Source organism: Orbicella faveolata, unplaced genomic scaffold (assembly GCF_042242905.1).
Source record: "Orbicella faveolata isolate gen_17 unplaced genomic scaffold, um_ofav_v1 contig_35, whole genome shotgun sequence".
Taxonomy (NCBI): Eukaryota; Metazoa; Cnidaria; class Anthozoa; order Scleractinia; family Merulinidae; genus Orbicella; species Orbicella faveolata.
In genome coordinates this window covers 583,290-604,004 of record NW_028301564.1, presented here as the reverse complement: position 1 = coordinate 604,004, position 20,715 = coordinate 583,290, and the positions used below count along the sequence as shown (strand labels likewise).

The following is a 20,715-nucleotide window of genomic DNA, read 5'->3' as shown; positions in this document are numbered from 1 at the left end:
CAGTGTCCCAGAGCACTGTGGGTAGCCGATCAGTAGTCGCATATGCAGTCGCCATTTTCGTTCGTTCCACGAGGCCGGCGGGCAAGTCTAACCTTTCGGTGGTAGAGGCCTGTCCTTGAGTAGTTCACCAGCATGCCGACTACTCTACCACCCAAAGAGAATGCTTTGTTCAAAAGAATACTGGTAAGGCCTCGCTGAGGTTGCGAGTGGAGCCGTACCACGCGGATGCGAGTTCTGAGCACGCCTTGTCGATTTCAGGGTGCGTTTTCACTTCCTTTCTGATCTTCTTTTGCAGAAATGCTACGAACACAAGCAGTACAAGAATGGGCTGAAATTTGCCAAGCAGATCCTTTCAAATCCAAAGTTTTCGGAGCATGGAGGTGAGTATAATTGTTTACGTTTGGTGGACTCAATGAATTTGTTCACCTGTATCTCTTCACCACAAATGCGGATTAAACTAGCAACTTGTCGATTTTTCTACCATCAGATGTTAGTTTCGTTTGAAAACATTTGATGTGTCAGTGTTTAACGTTTCCCTCTCTTGGCGATATAGAAACTTTGGCTATGAAAGGACTCACTCTCAACTGTCTTGGAAGGAAGGAGGAAGCCTACGAATTTGTTCGTCGAGGACTTCGGAATGATCTCAAAAGTCATGTCTGTATCCTTGATATGTTAGGATATAAATGTCAATTTCTACAGGTTACATGTACTGTACATATAATGGGCAACAACAACAACAAAAACTACGTGGTAATGGAATTTACGTGATCGCCTATTTGCTTCCGTGGTTTGTTGTGAAACTGTTCGTAATGTGTGACTGGAGCTGTGAGCTAATTATCACGTGCGAGAATGCTCAGCAAAATGTACCAAATTTAGCATCCGTTTTAACTCTTCTGTACTCCTCGAGGCTGCCAGAAATTACTTTACTTTCTTCCTTCATTTTTTCATAAATAAATAGTATTTTTAGGGGTTGGGGGATGGGTGTGTTGTTGATGTCCTCAGATTTTGGCAATGTCAAACATTTACTGTAACATAATAAGTCACTGTGTTTCATAACCCTAAAATTGGAGAAGTACCAAATATGATACAAAGCCTAAAATTGTATTTAATGTTAAAAAAGTTGTCACATTAGTAGCCTTCACACAGCAGGATTTTATCCAGGTTTTTATTCACAGACTAAAAAACTAGTACAGCATTTTCAAGGGGGATGTAGATCTGTGTAACCAGTTTCTGTTTGTGTTGTATTATTTCCTTGACCACCAGCCAGGCTGGCATGTTTATGGATTGCTACAGAGATCAGATAAAAAATACGATGAGGCTATCAAGTGTTATAGGAATGCTCTAAAATGGGATAAGGTTAGATGGCAATTTTTTTTTTTTTTTTTTTTTTTTTTTTGGTATTATTTATAAATAGTCATACTGATAGAAAGTGATGCTTTATGTTCAACCTGGCTTAGAAAGGCGTTGTTTTCATTTCTTTCTCTGCAGGAAAATATCCAAATCTTGCGAGATTTGTCACTTTTACAAATTCAGATGCGTGACCTAGAAGGCTACAGGGTATGACCATAAAAGTATTAATTCTTTTTCCATATTAATAGCTAGTATTTTAAAATGACCTGTAAGAAGCACTTGCCCAAAGGCTGATATTGTTTTACATGAGGAAGAAATCATACAAAATTATATCATCAGATTCCTCTAACACATACATGTACATTAGTTCTAATAGTTATCCTTATGCAAAATGTACACTTAAAAGGTCATAAAATGTATGGATCTAAAATCCTTTGATGTCAATTGTCCCTTTTAAATGAATTTTTTTTACTCCAGGAAACCAGGTACCAGTTGTTAAAGTTAAGGCCTGGTCAGAGAGCGTCCTGGATCGGTTACGCTATCTCTTATCATCTCCTCAAAGATCATGAAATGGCATTCACAATCCTAGAAGAGTTTCGGAAAACTCAGAATGTAAGGAGCTTTCTCTGGGTATTATGGTAGTTGAAATGTACAGCATGCATGTGCATTTAGCATTATAGATTATTCAAGTAAAGATGTGAATATGAAAATCATTTTTCTACTGTGCTCAGAAATTTATAAGAATTCAGGAAGGACTGACTTTTTGAGGTTGAAACACTCTTGTCAAAAAATATAATATAAAATTACATTATGTGACTTTATGAAGTGTTTTGCAATCTTGACTCCATGCAATATACATATGTATACCTGCAAATTTAATGCCGGGGGGGGGGGGGGTTACCCTGCAACAGAGTGTACAATCCCTTCCAGGAGGGAGGGGGGTAAAGTACTCCTACATGTAGCTGCTTCATGGTATGGAAACTGGACATAACCACCGACCTAACAGGCCACTTTGGCTTGAACACAGACTTAGGACTGTCATTCAAGTGTTTTAGTCATCAGGTGTACAATATGGTAATTCTAAAAAACTGATGGTACATATACTTCAAGACAAAAACTAAAGTTTGGAATTACCTAAAATACCTTCCTGATGGTAATGAGAATTATAACCTGATCATATCAAAAAGACGAAAATATTTTCAGTCAGTCCAAGTTATGTGTTCACTCGGTAATTTATGACCCCTGTCTAAGTAAGGAGTTTTAATGGTTGGAATATTGTGTGTTTAATTCAGATTTCTTCTCCAAAGTTTGACATTGAACATGGTGAGCTTCTCTTGTATCAAAACATGGTGCTCAGAGAAGCTGGAAGACCTGACAAGGCTCTGGATCACTTGATGGAATATGAACCACTGATGCATGATAAACTTGTAGTGCGGGAAATCAAAGGTATGTTGAACATTTTTGTTTGTTTAAGGTTATCCATAAATCAAGGTGTGGAGGTACAGTGGCCTCATGGTTAGTGTGCTCCACTCGATCGAGCAGTCTGGGTTTGAGCCCTGGCCAGAAACATTGTGTTGTGTTCTTGGGTAAGACACTTCACTCTAGCAGTGCCTTTCTCCACCCAGGTGCAATGGATTAGCATCCCATCCAGGGTGAAGTTGCAGTATTGTCAGTCGCTTCATGTTGCTGAAACTGGGACAAGCTCCGCCCTGACCAGGCATTCGTCTGCAGACTTTATTTTACCCTTTTGCCATAATTCAAATACTGGGAAACTAGAACTTTGACTATCTTTGAAAAATTTAGTTTGCTAATCACCCTTGTGAGTCCAGAAGTGTTGATAACTTGATATTTATTTTCCTCCAGGGTCATTATTTCTTGAGATGAACCACTTCAAAGAAGCAGAGAAAGTTTTCAGAGAGTTACTCAGAAGAAATCCAGAAAATAGATCTTATTACCAAGAATTGGAAAAATCTTTGCAACTTGGTGAGCACTGATAAAATCTTTTGATGATCTCTCTTTACTTATACTTAGTTGTACATTTTTTGTACGCTTCCGCAGCAGGCAAGTATGGTTTGTAATTAGCAAGGTGTAGTCAAGCGAAAATAAACCTGGTGAGACCAAAAGAGCCTGACGTGCTGCCAAAACATGACATGTAAAAACGTTGCGCTTGGGTATTTACCATACCCAGATTCAGCCAAGTGACCATGACAAGTAATGTAGCCATATCAGATCAGTTACTTGGCATCACAGGATATCAGGAGAGCAGACAGATGGGCTTCTGATTGGATAATTGCAAATTTAGTCATGGTAGATTACAGAATGTACTTGCTCTTACATCTCTGAACAATGTAATAACATATTTCCTACCTGCAGAAAATCTTGATGACAGATATAATCTGTACATGCAATATGCTGAATCATATCCAAGAGCACAGGCTCCCAAGAGAATGCCTCTGACATTTACCAAAGGTATATTCTGTTCTTTGTTCTTTGTATTCATTGTTCATTTAATAAACTTGTATTGCATGTATAATAGCTATTAGAGTCTAATGTTATTTTCCCAAAGTTACACTCATTCTGATTTTTTTAAGGACTTGATCCTTTCAGAGGTGACACATGATGTGGGTTAATTCTTGCCCAGACAAAGGGTCCTTTGGGTGCAGAGCATAAGAAAGTGAATTAACTTACAATGATTGTTTTAACTGGCAATATACAAATGTAACGTGTAAACAAAACAAAGCAATCTAGTACCGTATTAATTAAAATAATTTCACGAATTATACATTACTGTTAATAATATATTTGCAGCCTTCAATAAATTCTGGCTACAGAATTGTAGGTGCCCCAACAACTACATTGTACAAAAAAAATTGACAAGTTAGATCCATTGGCTTAAAAACCATTTGAATACACAGCTGGGACAGGTGATATTACTGCTACCAAATTCTGACTGGGACTTGCCAACTCAGACTAGTGAAAATAATGTTATTCAGAGTTCCTGAAGTACTTACAGTAGACTTGAATTGTTTCCGTTTTCAGGTGAAACATTTGCCAGATTAATTGACAACTACATGAGGCCAGCAATTCATAAAGGAGTGCCTCCATTGTTTAACAACATCAGGAATTTATATACAGAAAAAGACAAGGTGATAACCTGACAGCATGTTCAAGAACAACTGGCAAGATCAAAATTAGCTTTTACTGTTTGTAATATTGGCAGACCATCACCTTCAGTTTCCTCTTGCTAAATTATATGTTTATCATTTCAACACTAACAAAATGCTTGCTTTTGTTTTTCTTTTTTTTTTCTTCCAGGTAAAGATTGTTGAAAATATAGCCCTGGGTTATCTGGACAATTTGAATACCTTTGGAACTTTGACAGGGAAAGGTCAGTGTTTCATTGCTTAAATAAATTTCAATATTTAGAGACGAAGCCACCTAAGCCTCACCTGGTTTTCATGCAGGTCCTCTATCCTGGTCAAATTGGAATTTGGAGATGTTGGTTTTTCTGGAGGGAGGAAAACCGGAGAACCTAGAGAAAAACCCTCGGAAAAAGCAACCAACAACAAACTTAACCCACATATGGCACCGGGCTGGAATTGAACCCAGGCCACATTGGTGGGAGGCGAGCTCTCTCACCACTGCACCATCTCCACTCCCCAAATCTTCAATTATTGTGTCAGGACATTTTGAAAATATTGACTCAAATTGTGTTTCAGGTGGCGATCTTGAACCTCCGACGGCAATCCTCTGGGTTTACCACTTTCTCGCCCAGCATTTTGATTATTTGCGTGACAGCAAGAAAGCGATGGAGTACATAGACAAAGCTTTAGAACACACACCAACACTGATTGAGGCTTACATGGTCAAGGCCAGGATATACAAGGTATTGGAAACCTACATGTATATATGCTTATATTGATTTTCGTGTAAGTTTAGACTGATATCAATGGTGGGTAACAGATTGGCAGTATTAAATGTTGTACTTGTACACAATGTTCGCATGGAGTCTTACTAATTTACTAGGAAGACTGTTTTCTTGAGTGATCAATGTTATTGTACCAATTTACATCAGTGTGCAAAAGAAAGTCCTGTCCAATAGCCTGAGGCAAGTGAATTCTCCAGTCTTGCAAGTGGAATCCGGTATCCAGTCTTGCAGTGATGGGTATATCCCTTTGCAACCCCCCCCCCCCCCTTATGTAGATGTCCCCCTTCCTTAAATGGATGACTGATGTAGATCTTTCTAATTTCTTGGGAATATTTTTGAGGAAATTCAAACTACCTAAGTACTGTAAGAGGTGAACTTTTTTAGTGCCTAGTGAAAATGATTTTTGGGCCACTTGGCTTTACCTTTACTTTAATACATTATTCATGAAGTTAGGGCTTGCCCAAATGGGAAGCCTGAAAATGTGGTTGTTTTTTTTTTTTACATCCTGCTTCATGCACAGTTTAGTAACATCAACGTTAATTTAATATATTATTTGTACCCTTTCTACTTGTGGCATGCTTGAGTCTTAATTTATATTGAATTTTGTTATGCCCATTTTCACTAGCATGGTGGTGACATGGAGAAGGCAGCACATTGTATGGATGAAGCTCGATCTCTGGACACTGCCGATAGATATGTCAATTGCAAATGTGCTAAGTACCAGCTACGTGCCAATCAAGTTCAGAAGGCTGAGGACACTTGTGGTTTATTCACAAGGGTGAGTATCAGATACGTCAAATAATGTGACGTCATGCTTGTACATTTTTGTACATTTTTACTTTGTTTTTTTTTTTTCTTGGCACACCTGTAAACTAGCTGGTGTGCCCTGTAGACATTGCTTATCAATTCTCTGGGATACACTGCCACCGTAGCTAAGTATGTGATTAAGTAAAATAAATTATATGTGTCTACGTCGATGTTATAATATAATTTGAACACAAAAGTTAGGCTTTTTTACTCACTTTTTATGCACTGGTTTTCATGGGACTATTGTAAATTGCTTTCAAACCACCTGGCATAGATGCTTTTTGCAAAGTCACTTGAGATGTGTAACAGTGGATAGATAACATGTACACGTGTTGTTAAATTCCTTGCTGATTACTCTGTATCGCAGGAAGGGGTTGGTGCTGCCGAGAACCTAAATGAAATGCAGTGCATGTGGTTTCAAACGGAGAGCGGTTATGCTCTGCAGAGACTCGGCAAACTAGGAGAGGCGTTGAAGAAAGCTCACGAGATCGAGAGACATTTTGACGAAATAACCGAGGATCAGTTTGACTTCCACACCTACTGCATGAGGAAAATGACGTTACGAGCTTATGTGAGGTAAAGATAAAACGTCTGCATGTACAGGTACATTTAAGTGAATTGGGAAGAGTCTAATTACATGTACTGATATTTTGCTGTTGTTTCCAGATTACTCCGCCTTGAGGATATTCTCAGAAGCCATAGATTTTATTTCAAAGCTGCCAAAATGGCCATAGAGGTTAGTAACACAGTGCCTAGATCGGCATCTTCCTTGAATGTCTTAGCTACAGCTGTCTGATTGCCCATGCATTTCGCCCAATTTACAACACCTTTGGCATTTCTCATTGCTTTTCTCAGTGCTTTTATTCAGTATTCAGTGGAAGCTTGACGTGAAAAACAAATATTTCCATAAATGAGTTCATCATGTTATTTAATGGAGAGTTTAAGTAACCACGAGGGCGACACCGAGGACAACGTCGGTTAAAAATGAATTTCTATTTTATCTACGAATCTCGCGATACTCTAAAGCCATTTACTTTGTTTATCACTGTCAAAACTAACACGAAACTAAATCTGGAACACAGCGATAAATTTGAAATAGAAAATGAAAAAATTAGCCGTTGTGGTTCATGCTCTCCAGACAACGCAGAATTTGGTCATTTCACGTTGTTTGTTTTGCAGAGGACGGCAAAGAAATGTACCAAGAATTATAACGCACGTGCACAGTCATTGCCCTGCTCATTAAACGTTTTGTTTGGTAACATTCTCGTGGTTTTCTTTCCCAATTATTGGACAAAACACTTCAGCAATTTTGACTGTGAATGATTTTTTGATGTAACCGTGTATTTGTTTTCATTTCTGTTTACAACAGTGTTACGTCCGGCTTCATGACAAGCCATTGGCAGCAAGCGACGAAGATGCTGAGGCAGGGTCGAGCGAACTGTCAGCCAAAGACCTGAAAAAGCTTCGCAGCAAACAGAGAAGAGCTGAAAAGAAAGCTCAAGAAAATAAGAAAGGTAAAAATAAAAGTAGAAGCATCTAGGAAAAGTCGTATTATCGTTAATAGTTTATACCAATATTTGTAAAATTCAAATATGAATTATTTCATATATACTTGACATCATTTCACTCCTCACGGGAAGATATAAACTCAATTAATTGACCTCGCTCCCAGGCTTCATAGCTCAGTTGGTAGAGCATCGCACCGGTATCGCGGAGGTCACGGGTTCGAATCCCGTTGAAGCCCTGATTTTTTCAGGCTTCTTCTTTCCAGTTGGTTAAATTGGAAAATTTACCGCGATGATCATTCTTCACTTTCAATATTTGTAAAATTGTTGTGTTTTTTTATTATTTTGGTTTTACTTGCAGCAACCAGTGATGTAAAAGAAACAAAAGACAGTGAGAAGAAAGCTGATCCGTTAAAAGAACCGCCTTTGGAATCAGATGCATTAGTCAGGGTAACTGTTATGATACAATTGTCCATCTTTCTGTAGGTGCCCTGTATAGCTTGCTGGCGTGAGTTTGCACGCGATTTCTTTCGCTTTGGTGGCAGAGCTGCAAACATGGGCTAGTGCAAAATGTGGCCAGCTGCCGCCCTATCAAAGAAACTCAGTACTGGTATATACTCTCTGTATATGCACATTCTGGGTGTCAGTGGTATTTTTCCAGGTAGAGGGCCTTATCAAATCTAAGAACACAGCCTTTGTCACTTATCCACAGAAACATAGAGGAAACAAACCTCCGCTGTGAACTGTAAATTCAGTTTACGTCTAATTTTAGTTTACCTTAATTTTCAGGTTTCAGATCCTCTTGAACAAGCTCTAAAGTTTCTGCGGCCATTACAGAATTTGGCGTCCAACAGAATAGAAACTCATTTGTTGGCCTATGAAGTCTTCATCCGGAAATGTATGTATGACAGCGTCCAGTGTCTGTTTATAAGATTGTTGTATCCGGAGACAAGAAAGGTTTAGCTCACGAAAGAAAGTAAAAGAGTAATGTATCTTTGGCGTCTTTAACACGGTAAATTAACTTCTTGAACTGACGAGGTTTCCTTGTTTTTTTTTTTTGTTGTAGGCAAACTTCTGTTGATGTTGCAATCCGTCAAACGTGCACATGCCATTAACCCGAACCATCCTAAACTGCATGAAAACTTGGTCAGGCTTGCTGTTAAAGGTCTGTAACATCCAAAGAAAGAAGATACATCATTCTGCAATTCACCAAGACACTAAGTCATTTTTTAGGTTTTTCAGTAATGCACCGAGACATTTTTACAATTTTCTTGGACCAAGTCAGTTTGTCAATTAAGAGAATCTCGTGACCCTAAAAGTTGTTCAAAATATGTTTGTTATTTATAAAGAGTCTGGAATTGTTGAGCGAAAGACATGTTGTAAATAATATTTTGAGTTTTGTTATTGACATTAATGTAAATTTCCGACTTTTCTTCCTTCAGTGTCGGAGTCGAAGGAGTTGAAGAGACCCGTTTCGACAGTTATAGAACGAGAACTTAAAACACTGCTTGATGGCAAAGATCTCAAGCAGTTCAACTCGGATTTCTTGGAACAAAATTCACAATCTTTGCTTCATAGGCTTTCAGGTAAAGTATAACTTGTACCCTTTAGTTTCCGTCTGTTCACGTTACTTTTTACTGTTTTGTTAAGTGCACAACCGTTACCTTTTTATGTGCAATTGCAGATTGCGTGTCGTTTGTTCTAGCTTGGGTTTCAGCCGATTGAGTTTCATCGCAAAACCAAAACCAAAGTAATCACTGGCCAGTTACAAAGGACAGAGACAGGCTAGTGAACCAATCAAAACACGAAGCAAACACGTGACGCGAAGCGCGGGAAAATGTGTGCTACTGAGATGACAAAAGCACCCCCCCCCTCCCCCCTGTTTTCTGAGCCAATCACTTATTGTAGTAATGGAAAACGAATTCAGATGCAAAGGCAAATACAGTTGTAAAGTCAAGGTTGCTTCTGTCTTTATAGGAAGCAAAATGCTGTGCCTTCTGGATGCCTCAAAGGTAAACGATGCGCTGGCGCTGGTCACTGATCTCTCAGACACTCTTGAAGATAGGACATTAGAGGTGAGACTTCATGCATTGTTTTTGTTTTTGTTTTTGTTTATTGCTAGCACGCCAGTCAGAAAGAGAGGGCCATCTCGCGCCTTTATGCGCGACTCTGAAATTTAAATGCTTTGCTTCTGAAAGTGGAGACAACGTAATAACGCATGACGTGTAAACAGGTCGGATAAAATGGCCAAGAGTGAAAGGACTTATCTCTTCACATCAAGGTCACGAGAGTAAGGTTCTTGTAAACTGAATGTAAAAAAAGGGGGGGGGGGGGAAAGAACACTGGGTTCACCTGGCCTGTGTACATACACCCCCGCTTCTTCGCTTGAGGTAAGCGCGCTAAGGCCTCGTTCACGCTAGGACGAATTTGAAAACGGAGGTTTCACTCTGAAATTCCGTCCACACTACGCTGGAGGAATTTAAAAACCTAACAAGCCCCGTTTTCGTGACTGAGTAGGGTAGACTGTGGGCCTAACCGTAGAAACAAAGCTTCGTTTTCAAATTCCACCAGCGTTGTGCAGTGTGAGGGATTGTCGCCTTACTTGTAGTTTCTTTAATGTTTCCACAGAACTGTACGTTGATTTACAACACGCTGTTAGAAGGAACATTCGGTGAGTGCAGTGATTTGACAAAAGAGTACTTCCTCAAATGCAGGACTCTATTTCCTTTGGCTACGGTCTTCGCCAAGGACGACGGAGCTGTGAACGGCCTGGAGGGAAACCAGACGAGCGGCACTGAACCGCTATGCGACGGTGTGGCGTGAAATAATCAACAGAAAACAAAGGAACAATACTGCGATTTTACCGAGAAAAGCCAAACGGATCTTTTAAATTGGTGGAGCATTGGAGTAACGGGCTTAAACGATGACCTGCTTCTCGTAAACTGTGTTCCAAGATTTTTAATACTTATTCAAGAATGCTCAAGACTCGACCACTTATATGGGTAGAGTTGTTACCCATACGAAGACTTGAAAGCGTTCGTGCGATACCTCGCAAAGAGCTGTTTTGATGAATTATTGACACAAACAATGTACGAATTACACGCGAGGTTATACCTGAACAGTGCGCTCACAGTGCGCGTTCGTCACAACGTGTCACGCCAGAGATTTTGACTTCGAATAAATGAAGAATGACTGTAACTAGAGACAAGCCATGATTCTGCTATCTCATGAATTCGCTTTTCATCATTTGAATCACAGTACGGTGTATTTTGAATAATAAATGATCAATTCACGGAAGACTTGGTTTCACTGAGGCGGGGTCCACTTTACGCCGGAGGAATTTGCAAACGGCGTTTTCAGTCTGATAACGCATCAAATGTTTTCCGTCCACACTACGCCGAAAAAATTTCAAAACGCGACAATCACCGGTCATTTTGGATTTTTGTTTGAGAAAAACTGTGGCAGGAAAATCACATGATTATAGCGATCTCATCGTTTCGAAAAGCTCCGTTTTCAAAATGTTTTCCGTTTACACGGAAACAAAAGGCTTGCGTTTTCACATTGCTTCCATTTGAAAAGCGTTTACGAAAAGCTCCGTTTTCGTGGCGGATTAGTGTGGACGGTAGGGCTGACCATATAAAGAAAGCTGTGTTTTAAATTTCTCCGGCGTTGTGTAGACGCTGCCTTAAGCGTTCAATGTAGTTTTTATATGTAAAAATACTGTCAAAGTCGGTTGAAATTCTAGTTTACCTTGACAGAAACTCCTGAGTCAACAATAAGCAACATCGATTTTTCATCTTAGACACAGAATAGCAACCGTGTAGATTTGTTCCTCTCTGCTATCATTTTGAGTGATACCTGGGCTTATGTTAGGGCGCGGTATGTTACAGTCGTACAAGAAAAAAAAAAACTAAATAAAGAGTACCGCGTTTACTCTTCAATCAAAGATTTTTCTCCAGGGCAGTTTGACCGCCTTCGTTCACTAGGAATATTTCTGGTTTCTACATAGACTCTGCATGAATAGCGCCTAAATTTGAATAACAATACTTATACATCCTAAAACTCGCATTCATTTGAAAAATTCTTTGTCTAGAAACATAAGAACGAGGTTAAGGATGTACAAAGTATTGTTACTCAAATGTAGGCCCAATTTAGGTAAAGGGCCTATAAGAAAAGTTCCTGGCAGCTTGTGGGTGAAGTGAAAAGGCGCTCTGTTTTGTTCCTCTCCGTAATAGACGATTTGCACGATGGCGTCATTTGACCACAACTACCAGAATCCTTCACTTTTTCTCTTTCTGGTGCTAATCAGGGCAATTGTTCGTTGAATCCCACTGCGAATTCAAAATTTCAATAATAAAGAAAAAACGAAAGGAATTCTGGTAGTTGTAGTCAAATGACAACTTGAAAATCTGCTATTGTTAAAAATTTCCCAAGAATCGGACTTGAAAGTCTGCTTGGTCCCCAGGCCTCGCTCTTCTGTCGTCCGTGCGCATTGAATTGTGGAACTGATTTGAAGAAGAAAGTATACAGACGTACATCCTACTTCCCATCATGCCCCAGGCTCCATGTGTCCGCTCTTAACGAAGAGAATAGCATGGAGCCTGGAAATGAAGCGGCTAACACTTGCAGTTCCATTACTATTTTATTATTGTACAGTATTCCTGAACTTGTGGTGTTCATAAAGATACGTCGTTATAAACTGTGGAAAGTCCCGTTTTAAAACGAGTTCCTCTAATATCTGAGCAGACACTGAGAGCCTCTCTGTATCCACAGCATTTTGAGCTTTCTCCCGTACCAGCTCATCTGTGATATGCTTGATTTGATCAGAAACGAGTTCTCTCGTCACTGTACGTCCATCTCCCTCCAACACACACTGGTGGCGAATGGCTTGCCAAACCTGGAAACAAAACGAAGTCTGTTGACCTGAGCTAACGCCCGACAATATCTAAACTATAGGTAACATGCATACGACATTGGCTAAAATAATTTGCCTGTGAAGCAAAGAATAGCATTAAATGAAACAAGAATTCGTCCCTTCTCCACCCCTCACCGGTCCCGGCAAGAAAAGTACAATCCATATTAGCGATAATAAGCGTGCATTGTTCATACCTGTGATCTAGAAATCTCGGCCGTAGCTGAATCTTCAACAGCTCCATTCAGCACAAACACACCCTCCCCTGTGAAAACACAAGCGAAGACAATTGATAAGACTCGCTTCAAGTTGGACTGTTTGTGGTACAGAAGGTTGCCGTCGGTCAAAGAAGTGTCTTTGCTAAGAATACTAACGCCAAGACAATGTTCACTGATTACAATCGAACTCTTGTCGGGTGAAGAAAGTTAACCAGTGGAATGCTCGCGAACACTCGTGAACATTCGGTTGTCAGGTCAATGTATAAACTAAGCGTTGCGTTGCTTAGGAACAACTCTGATGCACACTTACCTCTAAGCCAAGCATCTATGAAAATGATTCCAACAGTAATGTTATTCTGTAATCCTTGTAAAGTAAATCCACCCTAAAAATATAAAAAAAAAAGAGTTCGGCAATTGCAAGCTTTATTACCTGCCGTTTAGAATACTTAAATGATAACAGCAGTAGCTAGTTATGCTTACTTGTGGAAGATGAAGGAGGTCTTTTCTCGAGACAAACACGTCAGACCGGCTTACATGAAGTTGGTTCTTTGAAGTAACTTCTGAATCCCACAGCTGAAAAAAAATAAAAATAAATAAATAAATAAATAAATAAATAAACCAAACCAAGTTCTTTAAGCTCTAACAAAGTTCCTACGTTATCTGAAAGAAAGTTTCGATTTACTCATTTGAACGAAAGAACTAAAATAAAATAGTTACATGAGAGAAAAGCTATTGTGTGTCCAATATAGAAATTCTAAAGCATGAAAACAGTGTCAAAGGTTTGGGAGAAAAAAGGCACATGATAAGCTTTGAAATAACACTCTAGTGCGAATTAATGACCTCTTTCTTCGTTAACAATTCCTGATTTACTTAAGCGATCAGAACAAAAGGAACTACAATGAAAGGTTGAATGGTGGCTAAAAGAACTTTCTATGATGTCAAAACATATTTTGGCTTGTCTACGAGTGTGAAGTGATAATTACTAACCTGGATCAAAGGCTGCACAAGATCTGGATCAAAAACCAGAAACCCGTCTGCTCCTGCCTTGATTTCTTTCAATTTTGCTCTAAAAAAGCAAAACGGTGGGTGAGGTAAAGCACAGGCTTTGACTGACTGTAAATACTACAAAACAATTTTTTTTTTTCCTCAAGACAGCGACCCCTAGCAACCTGGCCTAACAGCCACAGCTATGAAAGGGTTTTGAAGGCACATTCTTACCTGCAAACATTGCCAGTGATTTGCTGTCGGAGCTGCAGATTATTCTTTGGTAACACAACTGGCGCCATTCCACCAGTGGCGTGACAGCCCCGCGCGTGGCATGTCTGAACAACAGGAAATAGGATCAGAATGGCATCGTGCGTGACGGTAGCAAACTATTCTTCTTCCTAAGCCGTGATTGTTTCAACATGAAATGTGAAGTGTTGTTTGTATTGCCGTGCTAAGTAATTTTCTCACTAGCCGCGAGACGTGACGTATCCTAGTATAAATAACCCGTAAGTAGAGAATTACTTATAGCATGTAGAACAGGCGGATTAGCGGGGCCAAACTGCGTTATATACAAGCACGCGTGCGGAGCGCGTGAACGAGCGCTCGCTTTTGCGCTCCACGCGCGCTTGGATATCGCACTCCGTCTCCGCTACTCCTTGTTCTGCAGGATAAGTTGCTTATTACCTTGACAACCAGGTCCATGTAACTCTTGAGATATTGCTTATCCATGGAAACGTACTTCTTACGATCAGGCAAAATGAAATCTGGACGGTGTCCTGAAAAGGAAATACGAGAAATGACCAAATTCTGCGTTGTCTGGAGAACGTGAACCACGACGGCTAATTTTTTAAATTTTTATTACGAATTTATCGATGTGTCCTAGATTTAGTTTCGTGAAAGCTTTGACAGTGATAAACAAAGTAAATGATTTTAGGGTACCGCGAGATTGGTAGGTAAAATATAAAATCATTTTTTTAATCGACGTTGACCTGGGCGTTGCCGTCGTGGTTTCCAATGAATATAAGTCTGTGTGAATCCGATTTGCAGGAGGAGGTTTTCTATTTTTTCCAAACGTTCTCCCTGAACTTTCTGAAAATGATCCTCTCACAGTAGAAACACCCTAACGGTAACATTTAAACCACATTGTCTTGCGGTTCACCTGGCGTCCGTTTAATTAGTGCACCTGTTACATACATGTAAATAATGATTTAATGAAAATTTTAATTTCTCCCTAAAGCTATCCGCTTTGAAACGATGACTTTCTTTACTGATAGTCTTGACGTACGCATTATTTGACTTCGTGTCTTAATTAAATATTAACCCTATCCAGCACAACTACTTTTTTTTACTGATATCAATTATTTGCGCTTTCGTACCAAAGTTGCTCACAAGAGAGGCTGAGTAGTCCCACATGCCGCAGTTTAACCCAGCGGAGTGCTGCCGCAATTCATACAGGATTTGATCAAGCTCAAACGAGCAATAGATACTTTCTATCAGAACACTAGCTTTGATGGATCCCTGAGGCAGACCAAGCTGAAACATCAACGCAAATATTTATCAAATCAGTTAGTCAAAATCGCAAAAACACAATAAGCTTGGTATTAGCATCAGGCTCGTGAAAACCCATCAAATACTTTCCGTCCACACTAGGCCGCAGGAATAAGCGCTGCAATCACCGGCCATTTTGGATTTAAGTTTGAGGAGAACTCCGTCTGGGAAATCACATGATTACCATGACGTCATCGTTTCCGAAAATCTTCGTTTTCAAAATGTTTCCGTCCACACGAAAACGCAAAGCCGGCGTTTTCAAATTCCTCCAGTTTAAAGAGCGTTTTCGAAAAGCTCCGTTTCGTAACGGATTAGTATGGCCTTACCGTAGAAATAAAGAGCTGCGTTTTCTAATTTCTCCGGCGTAGCGTGGACGCTGCCTTAAACATACCTGACAGAGAAATGTAGTACAGGACAAAAGAGTAGAAACAACTCAAATACTGCTTATAAGACTCAGTACCCTTTGTTGAGTCCAAACAAAGATCTCATTCCAAACCTTCACTTCATTGGAACCTTCAAGCTAAAACAACAAACAACAGAAGATTGAAAAGGTGTCAGGTAATAAATTTCAAAGCCCAGGAAAAAGTTTCAGAAACCAAATCATGGTTGATTTTAGTTTTGAGGTAAAGTTTAGCACACAGTCCAGGGTCAAGACAAACATGCAGGGGAATTAGAACCCCTCATTAGTCACTGATTGGGAGACGTGACCGCTCATCGTTAGCACGCACGTCTCCTGATTGAGCGGTCCAGGTTCGAGCCCTGGCCTGGGACATTGTGTTGTGTTATTGGGTAAGACGCTTCACTCTCAGAGTGTCTTTCTCCACTCAGGTGTATAAATGGTTACTGGAGAACTTAATGCTGGGGGTAACCCTGTGATGGACTAGCATCCCATCCATGGGGGAGTAGAAATACTCCTAGTCACTTCATGCTACAGAAACCGGAGATAAGCGTTACCCTGATGGGCCTCTACTTGGCTCGTATGCAGACTTGACCATTAGTCACTGATTTGCCTTTACTGCAAGTTAGTCAAGAGTAATTTTAAATTCTCTATTAAGCCTTGAAAAAAAACTGACCCATACCTTCGGTAAGTAGAAGAAAGGACCATTTCCTTCTGTCATCATAAGTTTGCTGTTGTGAAACATGTGAAGACCAAAGTCAAACAGTGGGCCAGGAATGACTCTTCCTCCAACCTGTGAAGAAATTTAGAAGAAGAAAACTTTCATTAAAAGGTTGTGGGGGGGGGGGGGAGGGGGGGAGGGGGAGAGAGGGAGACATAAAGGGATGCAATAAGAGTGAGAGGATGGGGAAATAGGCAATATCTCCAGGACTTTTCCTGTTTCTACTCCTTCCCCACCCCTTCCCCTATGCTTGTTTCAAATTTTGCATGCTCTTCATGTAATCAGGTAATCAAAGAAAGTAATAGAGGCTGTGAATATCAGGGGTTTTTATTTTACAAGCAGAAATGAATGTCCATTAATTATCACTCAGTTTCTACAGATTAAGAGTTCTAACCATCATATTGAATTCCAACATGTTCCATGCCCTGGGTCGAAACATGATTACTGGAGCATTAGACATTGATGGAACTCCTGTAAATAAATAGTTACATAAATAGGCCACATTTGATATGTCAATATTCTAACATGGCTCCGAGGCTTTCGGGTGAAAATTGACAATTTTAGTTAAGTTTCTTTTTTCTCCCAATTCCCAAAAGAAACTTGGATACATAGAAAACACCACACAATATGGAAGTTTGTCCTGAAAGCCTGGGAGCCATGTTAGAATATTGATATATTGAATGTGGCCTATTCACACCCCTGTAAACAGATTTGTAGTAAATAGATACAATTAAAAAAAAATGATACATTTAGGGAGTGCGTGTGTTTTCTCATTACATCACACCCCATTACCTCATTACTCATTACATGTATGCTATATGTAGATGTACAGTGGGATATTTTCTATCCCTGATGATGCCGTGAATCTGCAAAAGCTTGAAACATTGGTCAACTTGATCAAATACAGCTTTAGTTTAAGGCCCCACTTGAAAGAACAGTAAATTATTCTAATTTTGTAAATGGCTTCTCATTATGGCCTTAAACCCCTTATAAATTAATTTAGTTTACACTTTGGAAAATGCTCCTGTTCAAAAGAGATAAGCTGTCCTGAACAGTAACACATGAGGGCACCTGACCTGTCATACTGCCATGTACAAATTGGTAAATGTTGTAAAGTCCTCTCAACTGATTTGACCAGGAAGGACAATGGCCATCATCAAGATCAGCCTGAAAGGAAGCTAACAATCTAAATGACAATACTTCACTGTACCCCCCTCTCTATCCCTCACTCACTTACACTGTATGTACTTGTCACCACTAATAAATTGAAAACTTCCAAAAGTGTTCTCAAGAGACAAAAAGTGTTAAAGTTAAAAAATAGTAGATCTTAAAGAATGACTCATTTGTGACTTCACATTGGCTCCAAGAAACACTTCACAAGGTTATGGCCTTATACCTGTATGCCACAAGCTGGTGAATTAAGTGCCTTCATAAAGAGTTCTGTATTGGCAGGAGAGATGTCTCCAAGATCTACTATCCTGCACTGCAGTCTGGGTGGGACAGGCAACACCTTCCAGGTTTTATCCCGAACTTCTGCACTTTGTGGCTGGAAGAATGGCAGTTCATCCAGGTCATTTAGTTGCAGTTTCCTTATGGTTCGATATCTTAGCATCTGCAGCATAAATTGAGAAAATTATGTAAACGGGAAATAAATATTCAACTGAGATATAGTGTATTGTTAAAGAAAATATCTGTACCCCTCCCACGGAAGCATGTTTGGCTTACCCCCTCTCCCCCTTTCCTCTGAAAATTCCAGTTTTGGTTCACATTTATCTAACAATTTTGACTTTTGAGATCCCCTACTTCTTAGAATTTTCAGTTGTAATCCTCCTAGTCCCTGGGGTGGGATATGGAAATTTTCTGGAACCACACAACATAACTAGTATTCATAAAGGTCTGCCTGGAAGTATGCATTCCCACTCGATATTCATTGTTTCAGACAAGATGGTTCCAATTTTAGAAGCAAAACTTAATACTTGCAAGTTATCGTCAGATATACAAAGTGATATATAAACACTGTGTCTCATGTCTGAAAAAAAATTATTCACAAAATAACTGTGCAGGTATCATAATAGTCATGATATATACCTGTTCCACACTCTTATCAAACTGCTTCACAAGTTCAACAACAAACATCAGTGCTTCTGGGGTGAGAAGAGTCTGATACTCCACTTCATGACATGGAGGGGGACCAGATAACTCTACGTCATTAACTCCATGCTACAAAAAAGTTATTGTTTGAAATAAAGAATAAAACGAAAAAAGGATTTAACTTTGTTTCTCAAAATTTATCTGATATATTACAAAAGACTCCTGTTATGGAGATTAACATGGATCAGTTGTTTAAAAATGTTTTCAAAAATCTTGAAAAGTAAAACTACTGGATCCTCACACAAAAGTTAACCAGAAAAAAAGCCAAGATGCACTTCTGAAAATATCATGGTCAGCTTTTTGGCCCACTCATTTCCACTTCCTGAAAACCACAGGTGGCAAAAAGTCTAGATTTGTTCAAATCATAGATAGGTCAACTTGCATCATTGCAGGGATATAAATTTAATAGGTAAATGTTTGTAAAATTGCATAATATGAGGTGGATAATTTCAGATGTAATTTAGCACAGTATAACAACAAATAACTCATAAGATTTGTAGACATCTGCTGAAAGTTATAATAGATCTTATCACATTGTTTTTTGAAGCCATCTTAATGGTAGGCAGCAGCATCAGAAATAACAGCGTTTGAATGAGAACCCACTGGCAAAAGTTTTCTTAAAAAATGAATTCTGAACAACTTATGAACAGCAACCTTTAGATAATAGGTAAAGGATTAAAACCAAGTTTGAAATATGAGACTAAGCTAGAAAGCATCTAATGACATTTTGAGTTTTCAATAAACATTTTGTCTTTGAGTTTTATTTTACATTTTTTACATATTTTTTTTAATTATTTTTCGCGAACTTGTAAAGCCACGTAAAAATTTATATACAAATGTATGGAAAACTGAATTAAAACGCCACTGAACGCTTTACAGCACAGCTACATCCTTCCTTTGTCCAGTATCTTAACTTTGCTATTAATAGATTGTATGGAATTCAGTATTTAAGAAAATTAAGCTTAATTACAGTCGATTCCCATGTAAATAACCCGTGTTGCCAACCCTTCAAGATGGCGTCCAAAACCGTGATCATATTGAGGTCTTTTGTTTATATAATATTCTTTTTGTTTTTATGTTTTATAAAACGGTCCCTATTACGCCATATAGAAAACAGAAAAGAAAAATAAAACGCAATGAAACAAAGCTATTTTTTTATTTTCAGGGCACATATTTTTCTAATAAAAATGCGGCTATAAACTTATATCTTTATTTTATTTTCTTATACGGTTACAGGAAGTTTACTGAAGGAATCACTACTGACCTTTCGTAAATCTTCCACGAGACATCGTCGATATTTCTCGCCATGTGATAAACTCGGATGTAAATGACCTGACACTGCCGAAAGACGCTTGTTTGCTGCCATTTATATTTGAAGACTTTCGGCTTTTACTGAAATAACCTCAGCTTTCTCCACTGCCTGTTCGACAATTATCCACTTCTAAAGATACACGTACATGTATTGGCAAAAAGAGTCAGGCGTTCTCGTTTCTTGGCCCCAACTTTCCCGCGGCAGATTACGGTTTGATAAGGGAGGGGTGGGAGATGACAGCCTGTCTGTAGAAATCAGCCCGTTTTATTCATTTATTTATTACACTATATCTAGCCCGTTTCACAACCGCCGGCCCTCCCAGAAAGAAATAATCGGTGAGAGCGACTGTGTTGCAATTTATAATCCTATTCCTTGCCTAAATTTATAAATCGTCCATGGATTAAAAATAACAGCTGATGTGAATCTCGGAGACTAACAAAACCCTTGTGCACTGCACGTGATCTTTTCATGACAAAGTTAATGACCTTGAAACTTGAGAATTCTAATTCCAGATCTCACATAAGATATTTGTCAGTGCTACCGATAAAACGCAATGTGGTGAGGTCAACAATTCACAAACGTTGTTTCATTAAACCACAAACGATCGATCAACCAATCAGATCATTTTCCATCCATCATCACCAGTCCACGTCGCGCCGTGGGATGCAATCCCGGGGGAGGTACTTTGGGAATTTCTGGGTGAGGATGTGCCGCTGGGACCTTGGAACCCTTAGCCTATACCAGAGCTAGTTCAGCTGAATCTTGCTACCCTATACTAGAGTAAACTCCCCAAATCCCCCCATCTATCGACACGGTTGAGGCTGATTTGCGTAAATCTAAACTTGCTGATTTTATTTTTTTAAATATTTTTGAGTGGCA

The 20,715-nt window shown here is 39.3% G+C and overlaps 2 protein-coding genes across 3 annotated transcripts; one reads left to right on the top strand and one right to left on the bottom strand.

Annotated features, from left to right (window-relative positions):
* The first annotated feature begins 11 nt into the window (after window positions 1–11).
* LOC110056566 (N-alpha-acetyltransferase 15, NatA auxiliary subunit-like) lies at window positions 12–10,887 on the top strand. 2 transcript variants are annotated; one of them, XM_020763072.2, is made up of 22 exons: window positions 12–183; window positions 296–380; window positions 554–658; window positions 1,268–1,356; window positions 1,489–1,557; window positions 1,828–1,962; window positions 2,658–2,796; window positions 3,214–3,333; window positions 3,724–3,819; window positions 4,390–4,496; window positions 4,666–4,738; window positions 5,070–5,236; window positions 5,904–6,056; window positions 6,453–6,661; window positions 6,752–6,821; window positions 7,455–7,599; window positions 7,952–8,040; window positions 8,380–8,488; window positions 8,657–8,755; window positions 9,033–9,176; window positions 9,568–9,665; window positions 10,219–10,887. In XM_020763072.2, exons 1-22 carry the CDS (start codon window positions 133–135, stop codon window positions 10,411–10,413), a joined length of 2,547 nt encoding a protein of 848 aa, XP_020618731.2. In that variant the 5' UTR covers window positions 12–132; the 3' UTR covers window positions 10,414–10,887. The 2 variants fall into 2 exon arrangements, with proteins under 2 accessions (XP_020618731.2, XP_020618730.2); XM_020763071.2 differs by having other exon boundaries at window positions 2,643–2,796.
* Window positions 10,888–12,213: 1,326 nt separating this feature from the next.
* Window positions 12,214–20,016, bottom strand: LOC110056569 (ureidoglycolate lyase-like). Its single transcript, XM_020763078.2, has 15 exons — window positions 19,789–20,016; window positions 18,462–18,593; window positions 17,770–17,985; window positions 17,450–17,540; window positions 16,768–16,844; window positions 16,335–16,445; window positions 15,716–15,775; window positions 15,084–15,240; window positions 14,392–14,483; window positions 13,939–14,042; window positions 13,708–13,786; window positions 13,201–13,293; window positions 13,031–13,103; window positions 12,700–12,767; window positions 12,214–12,487 (listed from the first exon to the last, which is right to left on the bottom strand). Exons 1-15 carry the CDS (start codon window positions 19,888–19,890, stop codon window positions 12,236–12,238), a joined length of 1,707 nt encoding a protein of 568 aa, XP_020618737.1. The 5' UTR covers window positions 19,891–20,016; the 3' UTR covers window positions 12,214–12,235.
* Window positions 20,017–20,715: the final 699 nt, after the last annotated feature.